The following is a 20,331-nucleotide window of genomic DNA, read 5'->3' on the forward strand; positions in this document are numbered from 1 at the left end:
GTTGGGTTGGCGTATTTCGAGATTAGGATTTGTCACTCCGATTGTCGGAGAGGTATCTCTGGGCCCACTCGGTAATGCACATCACTATAAGCCTTGCAAGCATTGTGACTAATGAGTTAGTTGCGGGATGATGTATTACGGAACGAGTAAAGAGACTTGCCAGTAACGAGATTGAACTAGGTATCGAGATACCGACGACCGAATCTCGGGCAAGTAACATACCGATGACAAAGGGAACAACGTATGTTGTTATGCGGTCTGACCGATAAAGATCTTCGTAGAATATGTGGGAGCCAATATGGGCATCCAGGTCCCGCTATTGGTTATTGACCGGAGAGGTGTCTTGGTCATGTCTACATAGTTCTCGAACCCGAAGGGTCCGCACGCTTAACGTTACGATGACAGTTTTATTGAGTTTTGATGTACCGAAGGAGTTCGGAGTCCCGGATGAGATCGGGGACATGACGAGGAGTCTCGAAATGGCCGAGACGTAAAGATCGATATATTGGACGACTATATTCAGACTTCGGAAAGGTTCCGAGTGATTCGGGTATTTTTCGGAGTACCGGAGAGTTATGGGAATTCGTATTGGGCCTTAATGGGCCATACGGGAAAGGAGGGAAAGACCTCAAAGGGTGGCCGCACCCCTCCCCATGGGCTAGTCCGAATTGGACTAGGGAGGGGGGGCGCCCCCTTCCTTCTTTCTCCTCCCCCTTCCCTTCTCCTACTCCCACAAGGAAAGGAGGAGTCCTACTCCCGGTGGGAGTAGGACTCCCCGCTTGGGCGGGCCACCTCCCCTTGGCCGGCCCTCTTCCCCTTGCTCCTTTATATACGGGGGCAGGGGGCACCCCATAGACACACTTGATATACGATATTTTAGCCGTGTGCGGTGCCCCCCTCCACGATATTACACCTCGATAATACTGTTGCGGAGCTTAGGCGAAGCCCTGCGTCGGTGGAACATCATCATCGTCACCACGCCGTCGTGCTGATGAAACTCTCCCTCAACACTCGGCTGGATCGGAGTTCGAGGGACGTCATCGAGCTGAACGTGTGTAGAACTCGGAGGTGCCGTACGTTCGGTACTTGATCGGTCAGATCGTGAAGACGTACGACTACATCAACCGTGTTGTGTTAACGCTTCCGCTGTCGGTCTACGAGGGTACGTGGACAACACTCTCCCCTCTCGTTGCTATGCATCACCATGATCTTGCGTGTGCGTAGGAATTTTTTTGAAATTACTACGTTCTCCAACACAATCTCCATCAACATCTTCAACATCACCATCTCCTCTCAAACCCTAGTTCATCTCTTGCGTTCAATCTTTGTACCGGAACCTCAGATTGGTACTTGTGGGTGACTAGTAGTGTTGATTACATCTTGTAGTTGATTACTATATGGTTTATTTGGTGGAAGATTATATGTTCAGATCCAATATGCTATTTAATATCCCTCTGATCTTGAGCATGATTATCATTTGTGAGTAGTTACTTTTGTTCTTGAGATCACGGGAGAAATCTTGTTGCAAGTAATCATGTGAACTTGATATGTGTTCGATATTTTGATAGTATGTATGTTGTGATTCCCTTAGCAGTGTCATGTGAACGTCGACTACATGACACTTCACCATTTTGGCTTGTCCTTTGCCTCAAAAGGATTGGGCTATCTTGCTGCAATTTTGTTACTATTATCGTTACTTGCTCGTTACAGATTATCTTGCTATCAAACTACTCTATTACTTACAATTTCAGCACTTCCAGACATTACCTTGCTGAAAACACTTGTCATTTCCTTCTGCTCCTCGTTGGGTTCGACACTCTTACTTATCGAAAAGGCTACAATTGATCCCATATAATTGTGGGTCATCATTGTTCCATGTTGGAACATGGATATCATGGGATATCACAATATCTCTTATTTAATTAATGCCTCTATATACTTGGTAAAGGGTGGAAGGCTTGGCCTTTTGCTTGGTGTTTTGTTCCACTCTTGCCGCCCTAGTTTCCGTCATACCGGTGTTATGTTCCTTAATTTTGCGTTCCTAACACGGTCGGGGTTTATGGGCCCCCCTTGACAGTTCGCTTTGAATAAAACTCTTCCAGCAAGGCCCAACATTGGTTTTACCATTTGCCTAATAACAACTAAAACTTGCATAGGGACTTTCCGGACCGCGAGGATAATTAATCAACAACCCGGGACAGTGCTCCTCATGAGTGTTGGTCCAAAACAGAGCACCTTGCGGCACCCCCTTGGCAACTTGGGTCTCAGTGACCGTAAGCTTCGCTCATCCGTCGTGGCCTGAGACGAGATACGCGCGGCTACTATCAGGGTGTCGGCACGTCAGGAGGTCTTGCTGGTCTTGTTTTACCATTGTCGAAATGTCTTGTGAACCGGGATTCCGAGCTTGATCGGGTTGTTCCGGGAGGAGGATTTTCCTCCATTGATCGTGAGAGTTTGTGATGGACTAAGTTGGGACACCCCTGCAGGGTTTGATCTTTCGAAAGCCGTGCACGCGGTTATGTGGCAGATGGGAATTTTTAACATCCAGTTGTAGAGAACTTGACACCAGATCCAAATTAAAATACACCAACCGCGTGTGTAACCATGACCGTCTCTTTTCGAGTGAGGTCTAGAAGAGTACACGGTGGATTTATGTTTGAACGTAAGTAGTTCAGGATCACTTCTTGATCATTACTAGTTTGCGACCGTAGTTACTCTTCTTACTCTTGTACTCGTAAGTTAGCCACCATACAGATGCTTAGTGCTTGCTGCAACCTCACCACTTATCCATTCCATACCCATCAAGCTTTGCTAGTCTTGATACCCATGGTAATGGGACTGCTGAGTCCTCGTGGCTCACAGATTACTACAACAACAGTTGCAGGTACAGGTAAAGCGAAGCTTTGACATGAGAGCGATGCTTGCTTGCTTTGGAGTTCTTCTGCTTCTTTTTCTTCGATCAAGGGATAGGTTTCGGGTCGGGGAGCCTGGGATTAGCAAGGTGGATGTCGTTCTTCTTTTTTGTTTGGTTTCATCCATGCTCTTCTGTATGATGGTTGCTATGTATTGATGTACTGTTGTATTCATGTTGTAGCTTGTGGCGAGTGTAAGCCTTTATCTTGTATTCTCATCTATTCAGTACATGATATGTTGTAATGATATCCACCTTGCTATGTGCTCGAAATGCGGTTGTGCCCCAATCATGAGTTCATCATGTGATTGGGATAGAATCGCATCTTGGGGGCTACAGTGGGTAGAAGCTATCCCAACTAGTAATGTTGATCACCACACCTCTATTAAAATGCTTAAGGAAGTTATTTTCCCAAGGTTTGGAGTCCCTAGATATTTAATGACTGATGGTGGTTCACACTTTATTCATGGTGCTTTCTGTAAAATGCTTGCTAAGTATGATGTTAACCACATAATTGCATCACCTTATCACCCTCAGTCTAGTGGTCAAGTTGAGCTTAGCAATAGAGAAATAAAATTAATTTTACAAAAAACTGTCAATAGGTCCCGAAAGAATTGGTCTAAGAAATTAGATGATGCACTTTGGGCTTACCGAACAGCATATAAAAATCCTATGGGTATGTCTCCTTATAAAATGGTTTATGGAAAAGCTTGTAATTTGCCTCTTGAGTTAGAACATAAAGCATATTGGGCAATTAAAGAACTCAACTATGATTTCAAACTTGCCGGCGAAAAGAGGTTATTTGATATTAGCTCAGTAGATGAATGGAGAACCCAAGCTTATGAAAATGCCAAATTATTTAAAGAAAAATTAAAAGATGGCATGATAAAAGAATCTAAAAGTGTGAGTTTAAAGTTGGAGAATATGTTCTTTTGTACAACTCTAGTTTCAGATTCTTTGCAGGAAAACTTCTCTCCAAATGGGAAGGACCTTATGTTATCGAGGAGGTTTATCGATCTGGAGCTATCAAAATAAATAATGTCGAAGGTACTAACCCGAAGGTTGTCAATGGGCAAAGAATAAAACATTACATCTTAGGTACACCCATTGATGTTGAAAGCAATATTATCCAAACTATGACACTTGAAGAACACATAAAAGAAACCTTCCGGAACATTCCAGAATAATCGAAAAGGAGGAGGTACGTGATACGGTAAGTAAACGGACTCCGAAAAATCCGCAAAAAATATTTTCTGTCAGTTTTGGAATATATTAAAAATTAGGAAAATAAGAAACAACCAGAAAGGCAACCATGCTGGGCACAAGACACCAGGGCGCGCAGGCGCGCCCAGGTGGGTTGTGCCCACCTCGGGTACCTTTCGGACTCCGTTTTTCTTCCGTTTGCTTGTTCCCCAAGATAAAAAAAAATTATATACCCTACGAACCTATTGACCACCGTATCGTGGAGACATCTTCTGTTTTCTTTTCTTGCTGTTTTCTGACAGATCTAGAGCCCCATGGCTACTTCAAGCTCCTCCAAGGACAAATTCTTTGAGAACGTCATCAACCCATATCTATGGGAAGTGATGCAGCACCCTCAAGCCATTGAGATGTGTGAGGGGGTGCTCCACATCCGCGACGTCCAGGCCCCCAAAGGACAGGAGCCGTGGATGCCAGGCTCGAAGCTATGGAGCAGGAAGTCTTCAAGTGCAAGGGGATGGTGGAACGTGGACTCAATGCCAATCACCTCATGATCGCGGACTACACCCGTGATCTCAAGGTGGATGCCAAATCCATGAAGGACATTGTCTTCACCTTCAACGAGCAAATCAACTTTCTGCAAAGCCAAATCTATGATCTCCAAAACCAAGTATTTGAATACGAAGCAAGGTTTAAAGGTATGAGTGTTTGGCTGCCAGTTGCAGGACCCGCGGGACTCACTCCTCCTCTTATGATGGTGAGCCTTTGCCATGGAAACCTGAAGATAAGATCACTACTACATCATCACCACCACCACCTTCTTCATCACAAAAGGAGACTTGAGTATCGAGTATGGGCACTCCCCTTGGCTTGTGCCAAGATTGGGGGAGGTGCCCCGGTATCGTATCACCATCACTATCTTTTGCCTTTACTTATCTTAGTTCGATCTTCAGTTATCTTTTGCTTTAGTTGAATAAAAATTTAGTTTGATCATTCTTCGAGTGTTTGCTTAGTTATCTATCTATCCTTGTAATCGTGTGCAAGATATATAATAAAGTTTAGTTTGAGTTTTGCTTTATTTACTTTCATGTTTAATAAAAAGAAAGGGAATAAATGAAAAAGATCACGTGCTAATCTTATGGTAAATAATGAAATCACATAAGGAACAATATAAGTAGTAAAATTTATTGGATATTGACACATGGCATTGGTCAATGATGCAATTCATGAAAGAATTAATAAGGGAAGAGAAAATTCATATGCAAATACACTATCTTGGACATTTTTTATGATTGTGAGCCCCCATCAAAATATTATATGCCAAAATTGTTGACCTTGGACAAGGAAGACAACGTAATGATTTATGTTTGTTCATATTCACACAGAAGTTATATTGTCATAGATCCTTTAACATGTGGTGCTTGCTCCCCATCTTTGCTAGCCAAAAATTCCGCACTAAGTAGAGATACTACTTGTGCATCCAAAACCCTTAAACCAAATCTTGTTTTGAGAGTCCACCATACCTACCTATGGATTGAGTAAGATCCTTCAAGTAAGTTGTCATTGGTGCAATAAGGCAATAAAAATTGCTTCTAAATGTGTTAGATCATTTAGTGTAAGAGAAAATTGAGCGTTGTACGAACTTGTGATGGCAAAATAATAAAGGCGACAGACTGCATAATAAATGTTGCTATCATAAGGGGCAATATAACGTGACGTTCTTTTGCACTAAGAGATCGAGCATACAACCAAAAAGCGCATGGCAACCTCCGCTTCCCTTTGCGAAGGGCTTATCTTTTACTTTTATGTATTTACTTTTATGCAAGAGTCAAAGTATCTCTCTTTCCCTTTTATGTTTCTCTTTTGGTAAGCACCATATGGTGAGGAAAGATCTAGGCACATATATCCAGTTGGATATGGGTGGCATGAGTTATTATTGTTGACATCACCCTTGAGGTGAATATGTTGGGAGGCGAAACTATAAGCCCCTATCTTTCTATGTGTCCGGTTGAAACTTTTTGCTCGTGTGTATGCGGTGAGTGTTAGCAATCATAGAACACCGTATGATGGTTGAGTATGTGGACTTGCCAAAAGGCTCCGATACGTGACCCTTCCTGAAAAGATAATGAATTGTAGTTGCAAAGTTGACTGAGAACATAGTTTGTTGGTTTTCAATAGAGTTTATGCTTTATACTTTGGATGTTGTGATGAATTGTTACTTGTTCATGAGAAGTTTATGATAAAAGTTATGTGATAAAAGTTCTATAATAAAGTTTGTTGCTCTTATAATAATATACATGATGCTTCTATGTCCATATTTTGTTTTTATCGATACCTCTCTCTCTCTCTCTAAGCATGTGGACATGTTTTTTGATTTCGGTTTTCGCTTGAGGACAAGCGATGTCTTAGCTTGGGGGAGTTGATACGTCCGTTTTGCATCATGTTTTCCTACTGTTAGTATGATGCTTTTATGCATAATAATGCTTTATGGAGTAATTCTAATGCCTTCTCTCTCATAATATGCAAGGTTCACACAAAGTGGGAGAATACCGACAGCTGGAATTCTGGACCTGAAAGAGCTACGCCAGGCCACCTATTCTACACAACTCAAATGAGCTGAAACTTCATAGAGAATTTTTATGGAATATTTAAGAATTATTGGAGCAAATAACTATCAGAGGGGGCCCACCACGTGGGCGCAACCCACCTGGGCGCGCCAGAGCCCCTAGGCGCGCCCTGGTGGGTTGTGCCCTCCTCGGCCCACCTTCGGTGCCCCTCTTCTGGTATATAAGTCATTTTGACCTAAAAATAAGGGGAGGACTTTCGGGATGAAGCGCCGCTGTCTCGAGGCGGAACTTGGGCAGGAGCACTTTTGCCCTCCGGCAGAGCAATTCCGCTGGGGGAACTTCCCTCCCAGAGGGGGAAATCATCGTCATCATCATCATCATCATCATCATCATCATCACCAACAACCTCCCATCTTGGGGACGACAATCTCCATCAACATCTTCAACAACACCATCTCCTCTCAAACCCTAGTTCATCTCTTGTGTTTTCAATCTTTGTACCGGAACCTTAGATTGGTGCTTGTGGGTTACATCTTGTAGTTGATTACTATATGGTTTTATTTGGTGGAAGATTATATGTTCAGATCCATTATGCTATTTAATACCCCTCTGATTTTGAGCATGATTATCATTTGTGAGTAGTTACTTTTGTTCTTGAGGTCACGGGAGAAATCTTGTTGAGTCATGTGAACTTGATATGTGTTCGATATTTTGATGTTATGTATGTTGTGATTCCCTTAGTGGTGTCATGTGAACATCGACTACATGGCATTTCACCTTATTAGGGCCTATGGAATGCATTGTGGAGTAGTTCTTAGATGATGGGTTGCGAGAGTGACAGAAGCTTAAACCCTAGTTTATGCGCTACTTCGTAAGGGACTGATTTGGATCCAAAAGTTCAATGCTATGGTTAGATTTTATCTTAATACTTTTCTCGTAGTTGCGGATGCTTGCGAGGGGGTTAATCATAAGTATGAGGTTTGTTCAAGTAAGAACAACACCTAAGCACCGGTCCACCCACATATCAAATTATCAAAGTAGCAAACACGAATCAAACCAACATGATGAAAGTGACTAGATGAAATTCCCGTGTACCCTCGAGAACGCTTTGCTTATTATAAGAGACCGTTTTCGCCTATTCTTTGCCACAAAAGGATTGGGCTACCTTGCTGCATATTATTTGTCGTTACCGTTACTTGCTCGTTACAAATTATCTTGCTATCAAACTACTCGTTACTTATAATTTCAGTGCTTGCAGAGAATACCTTGCTGAAAACCACTTGTCATTTCCTTCTGCTCCTCGTTGGGTTCGACACTCTTACCTATCGAAAGGACTACGATGTATCCCCTATACTTGTGGGTCATCAATCCTCTATACTTGCGGGTCATCAGAGAGGTGCTTTGTGATGGGTTCGATCTTGCGGTGTTCAATCCCAGTGACAGAAAGGGACGTGACACATATTTGTATCGTTGCCATTAAGGATAAAAAGACGGGGTTTATTCATATTGATTGTTTACTTTGTCTACATCATGTCATCTTGCCTAATGCGTTACTATGTTCTTTATAAACTTAATACTCTAGATGCATGCTGGATAGCGGTCGATGTGTGGAGTAATAGTAGTAGATCCAGGCAGGAGTCGGTCTACTTGTCTCGGACGTGACACCTATATACATGATCTTTGCCTAGAATGTTGTCATAACTATGCGCTTTTCTGTCAATTGCCCAACAGTAACTTGTTTACCCACCGTATGCTATGTTCAAGAGGGAAGCCTCTAGTGAAAACGATGGCCCCCGGGTCTATCTTTATCATATATTAACATCTAAAAATACCTTGCTGCAACTTATTTACCGTTATTTTTTTGTGTGTTTTTATTTACCTATCTATTACTACGCCAAGGTAATGGCAACCCCTTGTTTGCGTTGGCTGCAAGTATTTGTTCTTTTGTGTGTAGGTGATGTTCATGAGGTCTTGTTTGATTCTCCTACTGGATTGATAACCTTGGTTCTTAACCTAGGGAAATACTTATCTCTACTGTACTGCATCATCCTCTCCTATTTGAGAAAATCCCAACGCAGCGCACAAGTAGCAGCGTCATGGGACTCGTAGAAGAAGACTCTGGAAGGCTTGATGTTCAAGACAAGGAAGTTAGAGCCGTGGAAGACCCCCCTTCATCGACGTAGTTGACTAGGTTGTGTAATCTTAGGGGGCTCGTATCTTATATAAGATGGGGCCGAGCTAATCGATAGACCGTCCTACAATCCGTAGGTATTATCTGTACTTTGTACACCTCAATCGCAATATACAATGAGCGGGAATAGGTTTGTTCTCTATCAGAGGGCCTGTACCCGGGTAAAATCGTCTCATGTTTCCCCTCCGACCTAATCATCATGCCGGGATACCCTACTGGGAGTTCTGCCGGAATCATCTCTGACAATGGTGGCCCATGTAGGTTCCGCGTGGTGAACGCAAAGGTCTGATGGGATCTCGATGAACGCCAGTGTGATCTACGCGTTAGGTCAAATCTTCGTCTTTGGTGCCATCACTCTCGTCGCCGACTTGACCGGCCAGATCGGCTAGGTCGAAAACTACGGTCCAGCCCAAATCATTAGATTTGGCACTCTGAAGTGCGTGGTGGATTCCCGTGCTAAAATATCATCGATACAAAAAAATATATCATAAAAATAGTGATGCAAAATGGACGTATCAGTGTCGCTATCTCCCCATGGCTACGCGGACCCGACTGGTGTGCCACCCTTATCATAAAGGGTTAAAACGCCAAAAAGGGTACCTATGAGAATGTGATAGTTTTTTGCATCATATTATTATTACCCGTAGAGTGGTAGTGTTTTGTTCAAAAAAGGTTGTAGAGTGATAGTTTTATACTAGTATTTACTCGTGCTCCTTCACACAAGGAGCACTCAAAAGTAACTTTTGCGCATTGCCCTCGTGAAGCTAAACGAGGTGCTAGATCATCTTGCTAGGCATGCTACTTGTAATATGGTTCGACTTTGTTTGGATGAGCCTTCTAAATTTCTTAGGCCTATGCTTGTAACCGACTTACTTTTTATCTGAGAAAAAAAAACCCTAAAATAAATCTGAGAAAAAAGAGTCACATAAATGATATAGAAAAAGAAACACATCGAAACGACCTGATCCCATAATAAATGATAGAAAACGATGTTGCAGTGAATTTTGATATCCCATGAAACTGGAGCATAAGGTGTCAATCATTTCTTGTCGCAAAAAAAGAAGAAGATGTCAATCATTTCAAAATTTTAGGGAAAGTATTTGGAGTATTTTTTTGAGAGATTCGAAGAAACCACCACCTGCCCGGAGTTCGGCCGCCAGCCCAGCCCAACTCCGATCCCGGAATCCTTTGATGAAGCATGTTTCGAACAAAACCACCAGCAGCAGCCGGACCCACCAACCTCCCGCAGCCGCTGTCCCCACCTGTCATCCACCTGCGAAACCACGTCCCCGAGGAGCCCGCGGGTTTCCCAAGTCCAGAAAGGGAAAGCCGCAAAGCCGGCCGCGGCCCCGCACCAACGCGAAGCGGCGCCTACCCGCTCGCTCGCTTCCGTCCCCGACTCCCCCTCCGTCCCCATCCTATTCGCTCCGCCGCACCACCCACCCCATCGCCCGCCTCCCGGAATCCTCTCGCCTCCCGCCGCCGCCGCCACAGCCACCACCACCCCGGCCGGAGGCCACGCGCCCCACTCGGCCGCTCGAACCCGAGGTCAGATCCAAACCACAGCCCCAGGTCCGAATCGCGCCGCATTTTTTCTAGGTTTTGGTACGGATCTAGGGTTGGCCGTGGAATTCCGGGCGTGGGGCAATTCGTTCGATTCGCTCGGATTCCTCCGAGCTCGGATTTCGTGGTTATGGCCGCCGGGCGCCACGGAGGGTACAGGGACTACGAGGCCAGGGAGCGGGAGCCCGACGCCGAGGCCGCCAGGAGGAGCCAGAGCCTCGGCGACCGCCACCGGAGCGACGCCGACCGCCGCCGCGACGGCGGGCGCAGCAGCGGTGGCAGGGAATTCTCCAACGGCTATGGCCACCGCCGCTCGCACCCGCCCAAAAGCCGCCTCTCCACCAGGCTTGGGGACCGGGAGCCCGGCGAGGTGCTCAGCGGGAGTGCGTCAGATGACTCTGGTGGGAGGTCAGGCAGAGCGGCGGGGGAAAACACCTTGGCCAGTTCTAGCAGGGAGGGCGAGGTGGCGGTGGGGGCGCCTGCTGCCCCTTCGCCCAGTAAAAAGAGGAAATTTTCGCCCATAATTTGGGACAGGGATAGCCCAAAGCCGCCGCCGTTGCATTCTGGTGCAGTGACTGTGAAGGGAGTGGTGGAATCCGCATCTGCTGATACAGCAAGTGACCAGAAAGTGGTGGAGTCCTCTTCTGCTCAACTCCCTCCCCCTCCTCCGCTGCCGCCACAGGGGCACATCCCAGAGAGATTGGTCGTGGAGAATTCACCAATGGATGTGGACCTTGCTGTTGATACTGGGAACAATGAGCAGTTGCACGAGCTGGAGGATAGTAAAGTGCTTGAGGTAGAGGAGAGTAAAGTAAAGGATGAAGAGGAGAGTAAAGTAAAGGAGGAAGAGGAGTACCCAACAATGAGGAACATATCAACTTCAAGGTGGGCAGGTGCTAACGATGACGACGAGGAGGGTGTAACACTGAGGAAGAAGAAAGGCTTATCTCCTGCAGATTCCGCTGAGCTGGGGCAGGGTAAGAAGACTCCTACTCCAGAACTTGGGGAGGTTGTGACCAGTGATATTTCTGGACGGAGGACCATGTCAAGGTCATCTGATTCAGGGAGAATGGGTAACGACGAGAAGGAAGATTTGGAATTAGGTAAAGGTGACTACATGGATGTTGATAGAGGGGAGGCTAGTGTTAATGGTTCAGCTAATCTTCTATCTTCTGATTCGGAGGATGAAGTGCGCAGGTCTGAAACCCCTGAGCCAGTGAAGCCGGCTCATCGATGTATCAATATGCTGCAAGGTTGCAGAAGTGTTGATGTGTTTGAGAGGCTCAACAAGATTAATGAAGGCACCTATGGTGTTGTATATCGAGCAAAGGATAAGAAGACTGCTGAGATTGTTGCATTGAAGAAGGTCAAGATGGAAAAGGAGAGAGAAGGTTTCCCGTTGACCTCTCTTAGGGAAATCAACATCCTTTTATCTTTCCATCACCCTTCAATTGTTGACGTTAAGGAAGTAGTAGTTGGCAGTAGTCTTGATAGTATTTTTATGGTGATGGAGTACATGGAGCATGATCTTAAGGGTGTCATGGAGACAATGAAGCAGCCATATACCCAAAGTGAGGTCAAATGCTTAATGCTTCAGCTATTAGAGGGTGTAAAATATCTTCATGACAATTGGGTACTTCATAGGTAATGGTTAGCTTACCTTTTGTTCTTGTTCTTCAAATATTATATGACCAGGTTCCTGTTGACTATGTACTGATGATATGCATCTTATTTATTTCAGGGATTTGAAGACTTCAAATCTATTGCTGAATAACCGTGGTGAGTTGAAAATATGTGATTTTGGACTGTCTCGTCAATATGGGAGCCCACTAAAACCTTATACTCAATTGGTTGTGACTTTGTGGTACAGGTAGGTCACCAGCCAACATCAGATTCCACAGCAGCGCTTTGACTACCTTAATTTTTCACTGTAAGTTCTTTTATTTATAAATCACACTAATGTCTGTTTCTCCTCCTTGGCTACAGGTCACCTGAACTATTGCTAGGAACAAAGGAATACTCTACTGCTATTGACATGTGGTCCGTGGGCTGCATTATGGCAGAGCTTCTCGCCAAAGAACCACTGTTCAATGGAAAAACAGAGTTTGAACAGCTAGACAAGGTACTCCATTTGTCTTATGTATGCTTTCCATGCATGTTTCACAGTGCATATTCTTCTATGTTGCTGATAGCTGTAGCCGCCAATATAGATATGTATTCAATGATAGCTTATGGTGAAGCTACTTTTCTTGTAGATATTTAGAACACTTGGCACACCTAATGAGAAGATATGGCCTGGTTATGCCAAGTTACCTGGTGTCAAAGTCAACTTTGTTAAACAACCGTATGTTTCTTATACCTGCTTTTGTTGTTTCTCCACCGAGCGTATATGATTGTATGATTGCATCATATTTTGATTTTTTTTCTTCAGGTACAACAGATTAAGGGATAAGTTCCCAGCTGCGTCTTTTTCTGGGCGTCCAAACCTATCTGAAGCTGGTTTTGATCTGTTGAATAAGCTCTTAACTTATGATCCTGCGAAGGTAAAATTAATACTCTTCAATGGGACTCGTGACTACATGAATCTTGCGCTGTCAATTTTTTACGCTTCATTGTCATTTATATTACTGACTAAGGACACTTGATTTTCTTGTACAGCGTATATCAGCTGAGGCTGCATTGGAGCATCCATGGTTCAGTGAAGTACCTCTACCTAAGTCGAAGGACTTCATGCCAACATTTCCAGCTCTAAACGAACTGGACAGGTAATTTTTTTACCCATCAGTTTTGCATATCCTATGCTTATAAACATTTATGTTCAATAGTCCATTTATATCTAATGTTATAAAATATACAGGCGTACCAGACGGTATATGAAGAGTCCTGATCCTCTAGAGGAGCAACGGTTGAAAGAACTGCAAGCAAAAGGCAACCGTGGCCTTTTCGGCTGAGCTCAAACCGCTTGCTTGGGTTTTGTTCGTACTGACTGCTATGCTTCAACCTGAATCAGTGAGGTCAGATGGCTTCTGAGGTGAGATGTGCCATGGACATGAAGTATCAGATCTTCTTGGTGTCTTCAAGCAACTGACAACGTTCTTTAGCAGGCTTTGTGCTTAGTGACTTGTGGCCCATCATAGAATTCTTTTCACAGGATTAGCACTCCGACCAGATTGATCATGAAAGCAAATCTAACCTGCCTCCATCGTAAGGTTTGGCCTGTTGGCTTTATTGGCTACACACTTACACCTGTTTCACCTTTGGAACCTCTGTATGTAAAATATTCCAGATTGGTACGTTGTAAACAATGCTCAGTGTGTTGGATTTACAATAAGATTATAAGAATCTATCATTTTTCTCTCTCTGCTCCTATAGTGCTCTTTTCTTTTGATCTTTGCATTTTGTTTGCAAGAAATGAAAGTGGCGAAGGGGAAGGATGCCTTTAGCTTTTCTTCAGGAAATCATGGACAGTAATACAACTTGAAAGGTAAATATATTCAAGAGTTGTTTACCTCAAGAGATGTATTGCTGATTAAAAATTGATGAATACGTGTTCTGAAAGATCATCTATACCCAAGGGCTCTGTTTTAGTATTCATAAAGAAACACCGTCTTAAATCCTAATCATGTTCGTAGCGCTAAGAACTCCCAATTCTGAAAAAAGGTGAAAAAAAGAGAATGATAGAGAACGAAGAAAAGTGCAAAACATGACTTGAATGAAGACCCAACCTGGATGGGTGTATTCTCTTTTGCACCTTGACGATGTATACAAGTCAGTGTTAGTATCGAAGTATCTAACAGACATTGTATTATTCACCAAGAATTCCTTTATCTGAGCTGTTCTTCCATGCCTGTGCGTCATATGTCTTATCGATTTAGGATACGAGTAAAGAATGTTATGTTTCTTTAGTTACTCTTTGCGATGTTTCTATTTTATATTTATCGTGCCATTTTGACACACATGTATCTGCCGAGCAAATTGAGAACATGAAGGGAGCACTTGGATTTCATTTCTATCCGGTAGTTAGTCTAAATGTCCGTTTTACGAAGCTGGTTACTTGCCCATGACAAGATCGAAGATCAGGGATATCTCTTCTTGAGCAATGTGGTTCGCTTGTTAAGTTTTTCTCCCACGTCTTCTTTGTGTGTAAATTTGCTGTTCTGTGCTATTGGTAGCCAAAGATGTACTCCATCGCTATGTTGTTTGCATTTGGTGATAACTACTTTTACATTCTGCTCAAGTACTAGAGAGTTGGTTGGACTTACTACAGCTGTTCTATCTGTGACACGTCTGCAGCTTAAGCTGTGGCTGCTTCAAGAGGAAGCTTGATGGCCGCCAGCTTGTTGTACCTAAGTGACTAAATTTTGTGGGAGGTCTTGAAGTGTATTCATCTGTTACTTGAGTGAGCCATAGTGGTCACTGGTCAGTTTACTATCCTTCCTTGTTTATTAATGCACCATATTCATCTAGCTGTTTTTGGGGGATGGTCATCTGTTATTTGTTTGCATGGAGTATGGTTTTTGTTGAACTTTCATTTCGTCCTCTCCCATATGGCCGACACTTTGTTTTCTATTTGAAATACCTCCTTGACTGATGTAAATGCCACAACATTGGCATTGTTTACTCACCTCCATGAAATTGAGGCTATTTAGATTAGTGAAGGAGGTCAAAATTAGGCTGAAATACTAGTGTTGCGTGCTCTCTGTTCCCCAGTTTGGTTATGGTAGCCTGGTTGTTTTGATGGGCCACATTTGGAACAAACGTTTGGCATGCTCTTTGGGGATGCATAACTGCTTATGGTTCTTGATGTTTTTGTAGTAGTGTTTTTCTTGTCATGGGTTAACATGAGCTGCCCTTGCCACTACAAATGTTCAATTGCTACTTGCCACTTCATTCTGTATGACGTTGGTGATTCGGAGTTTTGCGTTGTCGAATGTGATGATCAATTTCTTGCCCATTTGTTTGCCTCTTATTTTAGTTTCAGTTGTCTTGCGGAAGATATATCAGCCCATCAGCACGCTTGAGTATGTTTTTGCGATATAAACATTTGCGTAGTTGCAGTGGTGTCGGCGCGCAGAATAGAAAGATTGCAGTGGTATCGGTGCACAGAATAGAAAACAGTCTATTCCCTCTGTTCGCAAATATAAGATGTTTTACATATTTCAATATGGACTACATACGGACTGAAATGAATGAAGAAAGACACTAAAATGTGTCTATATACTCGAATCAGAAAATAGTTAGAACATCTCAGGACTGGAATTGAATTACTGGCGGAGGGAGTGCATTATAACCTATGTTGATAACTGAGACACGTAGAGTGGGGTTTTTGTTGGTGGCTACACATGCAAACGTTTTATTTGTTTGAGTTGGCAAAGTTTTGTAGCACTGGTTTTTTTTTTTGCCCGGACCTCACGAATGCAAATACATCATGACAATGGGCAAGTTTGTTACTCCCTCCGATCCATAGACAAATCTAGGACAAGTAATATGGATCGGAGGGAGTAGTAGAAAACAAAGCAACATTTGTTGCCAATGTTTTAGGAAGTTTCTTTTTTTTTGGATTTCACTGCTTATCCAATGTGCATGTGTTCCCGGAATCAGAGTTGCACTTGTGAGGCTCGTCACTTTATGGAAGAGCAGGATGCTTCTTCTAGCATTTACACCCGACGTCAAATGCCCCTGGTGAACAGTAAAATCATGAAAAATAGAAAAAAAAAAGATGAAAAACTTCTGTTTTTTTTGTGTTAACCTTGGACAAAATGTTCTACTCCCTCTTCCCTGTAATATAAGAACGAAAAAAGGTTCTTATATTATGGGACGGAGGGAGTATGTGCTTGCAAAAATTTATCAGGAACGGGCATTCCTGGAAGTCAGTGGCAAAAAGAACAAAATCGATATTCCAAAACTGCTATTTTTGAAATTATTTTGGAGTATTGATTTTTTTTGCCATGACTTCCATGAGTGTCATTTCGTGATGAAAATTTGCAAGCATAGAAATATTTTGTCAAAGGTTACCAGAAAAATTCAGCACTTTAAAAAATCATTTTCTTTTGATTTTACTGTTCATCGGAGCTCATTTGAGCTCGGGAGCAGAAGAACACTTTAGGCTTCTTTACTAGTATGTGATATAAATAGTTCTCCTCTTGTATAACAAGCAGCCTGATATCGCTCTCCTCGCTGGACGTGAATGCCATAGTGTCATTCCGTGTCTTTGTTGCACTCCCCGCTGAACCAACGGTTCGAGTCTTCTGGATTGCCATAGTTGAGTAATCTTGTTGCTCACCACCCATTGGCGTGGGCTTGTGTAGACTCCATTATTTGCAGGTCGATGGGGATATGACCAAGCAAGGAGCACGCGCAACTCGAGAGGCAATTCGGTCTGGATGACTCAAGCAATACTACTCTCCGCTGCAGCGCACACTCGATGTGATTATTATTACATGTATAAATGTAAATAGCTCGTTAATTAGTTAGAGAATCAAATACTTCCATGAGTGCATATATGTTACTGGAAGAACGTTTGGCGGTGAGACAGTAAAATGTGGTCTGCTCACGAACCTTCTCACATCACAGTTCGTTTGGGCGGTGCACACTCAGTACCGCTTTGTTTCTCGTCGACATGACTCACTGCTGCCGATAGAGTAGCTGTGGTTGTCACGTGTGATGTGCACGTGGTAACCAACCAAAGGGCCTCGCGGGAACATATGGGCCCGGCAGTTAGGCCAACTCCACCGCGTGACTGTCCGTTTGGGTAGGGCAATGGGGTCGTGGCCGTGCGTGTCCTGGGATGTGCGTGTCCTGAGATGCGGTGGTCGTGCGTCCAGCGTGCGGCCACAACCGTTTGCCCTATCCTGTCCGTCAGGCCAAAAATGCCCATATTTCATTAAAACTAGTTTTCCAACCAAAATATTTGTCTGAAAATTAAAATAGTTTTACAACCCAATTGAAATTGTCTTTAATAAAATAGTTTTACAACCAAATCGAAATTATCTTGACGGAACATAAAATGGACCAATACATCTATTGGTTGACAATGTGATCCCACAAGTGCTCAACCAAGTCATTTTGAAGATTCAAATGAGTGTGCCAATCACGCATCTCACGGTGGAATTGGGCAAACTGTTCAAATGTGGCTGGGTCTTGGTGTAGGGGCTTAATATTTTCACCTTGATAATCAAATCCTTGGTCGAAGATACTCTCATCACGCTCGTCCTCGACGATCATTTTGTGCATGATCACACAAGCAGTCATCATCTCCCAAAGCTTCCTTACATCCCGTGACAGTGCAGAGTTTTGAACGATACCCCACCGGGATTGAAGCACACCAAAAGCACGTTCCACATCCTTTCTAACACTCTCTTGCATTTGGGCAAATCTCTTTCTCTTCTCACCTTGGGGTTTCGAGATTGTCTTCACAAAAGTTGACCACTGAGGATACATACCTTCTGCTAGATAGTATCCCTTGTTGTACTGGTGGCCGTTGATCTCAAAGTTGACAGGTGGGGAGTGGCCTTCTGCAAGCCTCGCGAAGACTGGAGAATGCTGCAGCACGTTGATATCATTGTGAGAACCTGCCATGCCGAAGAAAGAATGCCATATCCAAAGATCCTGCGATGCCATCGCTTCTAATATGACAGTGCACCCGTTGACATGCCCCTTGTACTTGCCCTGCCAAGCAAATTGGCAGTTCTTCCACTCCCAGTGCATACAATCTATACTGCCAAGCATGCCTGGAAAGCCTCTAGCTGTGTTGGTCGCCAACAATCTCTCTGTATCAGCGGCAGTTGGCTGTCTCAAGTACTCTGGACCAAACACCTTGATCACAGCCTGGCAAAACTTGTACATTGACATCAGACATGTTGTCTCACTCATACGCACATACTCATCCACCAGATCGCCTGGAATTCCATATGCAAGCATGCGGATGCCCGCGGTGCATTTCTGGTAAGAGGAGAATCCAAGCTTGCCAAGGGCATCCGTCTTGCACTCAAAGTATGGGTCATGAGCAACCACTCCCTCTCGAATACGATTGAACACATGCCTTGCCATTCGAAAACGGCGACGGAATTTATCCGACTTGAAGAGCGGGGTGTTGACAAAGTAATCAGCATAGAGCAGGGCGTGGCCTCTCTCCCTGTTGCGGTTCAGGTTGGGAGCACGGTCAGGGACTGACCCCCTGTACCGAGGAAGCTGCCGTTGAATGTGGTCGTGAACGACCAGTGCAGCCACCACAAGATCTTCATCATCCGACGACGAATCGTCCAATGAACAAAAGAAGTGATGGAAGAAAAACTCGTCTCTACTGTCCATACCTTTGTGGGCAAAATGCCGAACACCTTGCGGTCGTGGTGGCGAAGAGGCAGCGATAATCACCTCGACGCAGCAGGGGTGGTTGTCGGCCGGCTACTGGCCGCTCTGGAGCTCTCGTCGGAAGCTGCCGAGGCCGCCGTGGTGCGTCGTCGGCGGTCCTGTCCCCTCTGCGGCCGGCAAAGACGGCGACGGCCAAACCTCTGATCGACGGCCAAAACTACGGCCAAAGCACGGGCGTGGTGGCGGCCATGTTGAGAAGTGGTTTGGTAGGGACGGCCGGAGGCTGCGCGGTGAGGAGGCGGCCGGAGAATAGCGGCGGCGCCGGCGGCGGGGCGGGGCGGGAGAGAGAGGGTGGAAGCGTTGGGAGCGGAGGGACTGCTAGTGTCCCCGACAGGCGGGCCACTGGGGACAAGGGCGTGCGTCCAGGCCGTCCGCGCGCGTCCGTTTCACCCCAAACCGAGCGCAAGTTTGGGCCAGGGATGGATCGAAAACGGACGGAATTCAGACATTTGTCCGTTTGAGGCCGCGCACTGGGCCGCGCTATTCGTCCGTTTTATCTCAAACGGACGGGGCCGAACAGGATAGGGTCGCACGGTGGGGTTGGCCTTAGCAAACGCCGAGGCCGTACAAAGCACTTCGCCGCCTATATGTGGCTGGCAAGTGGCCCGAAACACTGTCTGGCCTGCACCGATGAGGCGACCACCGCCTGAGCTCTCTCTCGCCGTCTCTAGCAAATCCTGTCCGTCTCGGGTTTAGGTCCCGTTGCTCATCCGAGGTTCGTAGTCATCCGTCAAAGCAAAATTACCGCAGAGGGCTCCGCGGTGCGGATCCACCGAGTACTGTTCAGATGTGTTCTTACATTCAATCTTTCCCTGGAAGTCATCCCTGGATCAGCTAAAGCAAAAAAAAAAAAGGTTCAATTTATTAACGTGGTACGGAATACGCATTTTTTCTTTTGTTGAAAGAAAAATAAAGAGATTTATTGCATCTCTCAGTCTATGCATCCAGATGCGGACGGCCTAAATTGTTGCAACTGGTTGCTAGTGCAGTACATATTGAAATGTAGAAATGCATCAATGCATCTACAGACCTACTCAAAAGTGATGGTTATCTAACCAGTAAGGGCAGCTACAATTGCGTTGGAGGACTGGGCGTTAACGCCATTGCTACATGAATTTTCTTTTCTTTTATTTCCTTAAGCGCCCATGCAAGCGCCCACGCATTGAATGTGCCCTAAAGGCCAACTCCAAATCTGCTAGAAAACCACTAATTTATTATTTATTAACATTCGGCAGTCCTGGTTTTTTAAAGTTTTATTAGGAGCATAGTATTTTTTCCCAAGAACCATGGTTTTTTTTGTTTGTTAAACATCAATACAACCGTTTTATAAACCATGGTATCTTCAATATCATGTTTTTGGCTTTTTCCTAAACTTTGGTTTTTCAAAACTGAAGTATCCATTGACCAAGCATTGGAATATTGAGGTTTTAGAACATCGCAGTTTTAAAAACTTTGCTGCCAAACTGGGGTCAAGATTTTTTTCTTCTGATATGCAATACAACATTTTTTTTTTTGCAAAACCTTGTCTT

The 20,331-nt window shown here is 44.4% G+C and overlaps 2 protein-coding genes across 4 annotated transcripts; one reads left to right on the forward strand and one right to left on the reverse strand.

Annotated features, from left to right (window-relative positions):
• Nucleotides 1-10,188: 10,188 nt before the first annotated feature.
• On the forward strand, nt 10,189-13,793 carry LOC109746450 (cyclin-dependent kinase G-2). 3 transcript variants are annotated; one of them, XR_006670367.2, is made up of 8 exons: nt 10,189-12,076; nt 12,174-12,302; nt 12,419-12,554; nt 12,688-12,776; nt 12,864-12,975; nt 13,091-13,197; nt 13,290-13,463; nt 13,537-13,793. XR_006670367.2 is itself a non-coding variant. In XM_020305572.4 (7 exons), the coding sequence occupies exons 1-7, from the start codon at nt 10,563-10,565 to the stop codon at nt 13,381-13,383; spliced, it is 2,181 nt and encodes a 726-aa protein (XP_020161161.1). In that variant the 5' UTR covers nt 10,204-10,562; the 3' UTR covers nt 13,384-13,793. The 3 variants fall into 3 exon arrangements, 1 of the variants encoding a protein (XP_020161161.1); XR_006670368.2 differs by having other exon boundaries at nt 10,204-12,076; nt 13,534-13,793; XM_020305572.4 differs by having other exon boundaries at nt 10,204-12,076; nt 13,290-13,793.
• A 3,659-nt stretch (nt 13,794-17,452) lies between these two features.
• Nucleotides 17,453-18,742, reverse strand: LOC109746446 (uncharacterized). The gene has a single exon (XM_020305568.1). The coding sequence runs from the start codon at nt 18,740-18,742 to the stop codon at nt 17,453-17,455; it is 1,290 nt and encodes a 429-aa protein (XP_020161157.1).
• Between the last annotated feature and the right edge of the window lie 1,589 nt (nt 18,743-20,331).

Source organism: Aegilops tauschii, chromosome 2, assembly GCF_002575655.3.
Source record: "Aegilops tauschii subsp. strangulata cultivar AL8/78 chromosome 2, Aet v6.0, whole genome shotgun sequence".
Lineage (NCBI taxonomy): Eukaryota > Viridiplantae > Streptophyta > Magnoliopsida > Poales > Poaceae > Aegilops > Aegilops tauschii.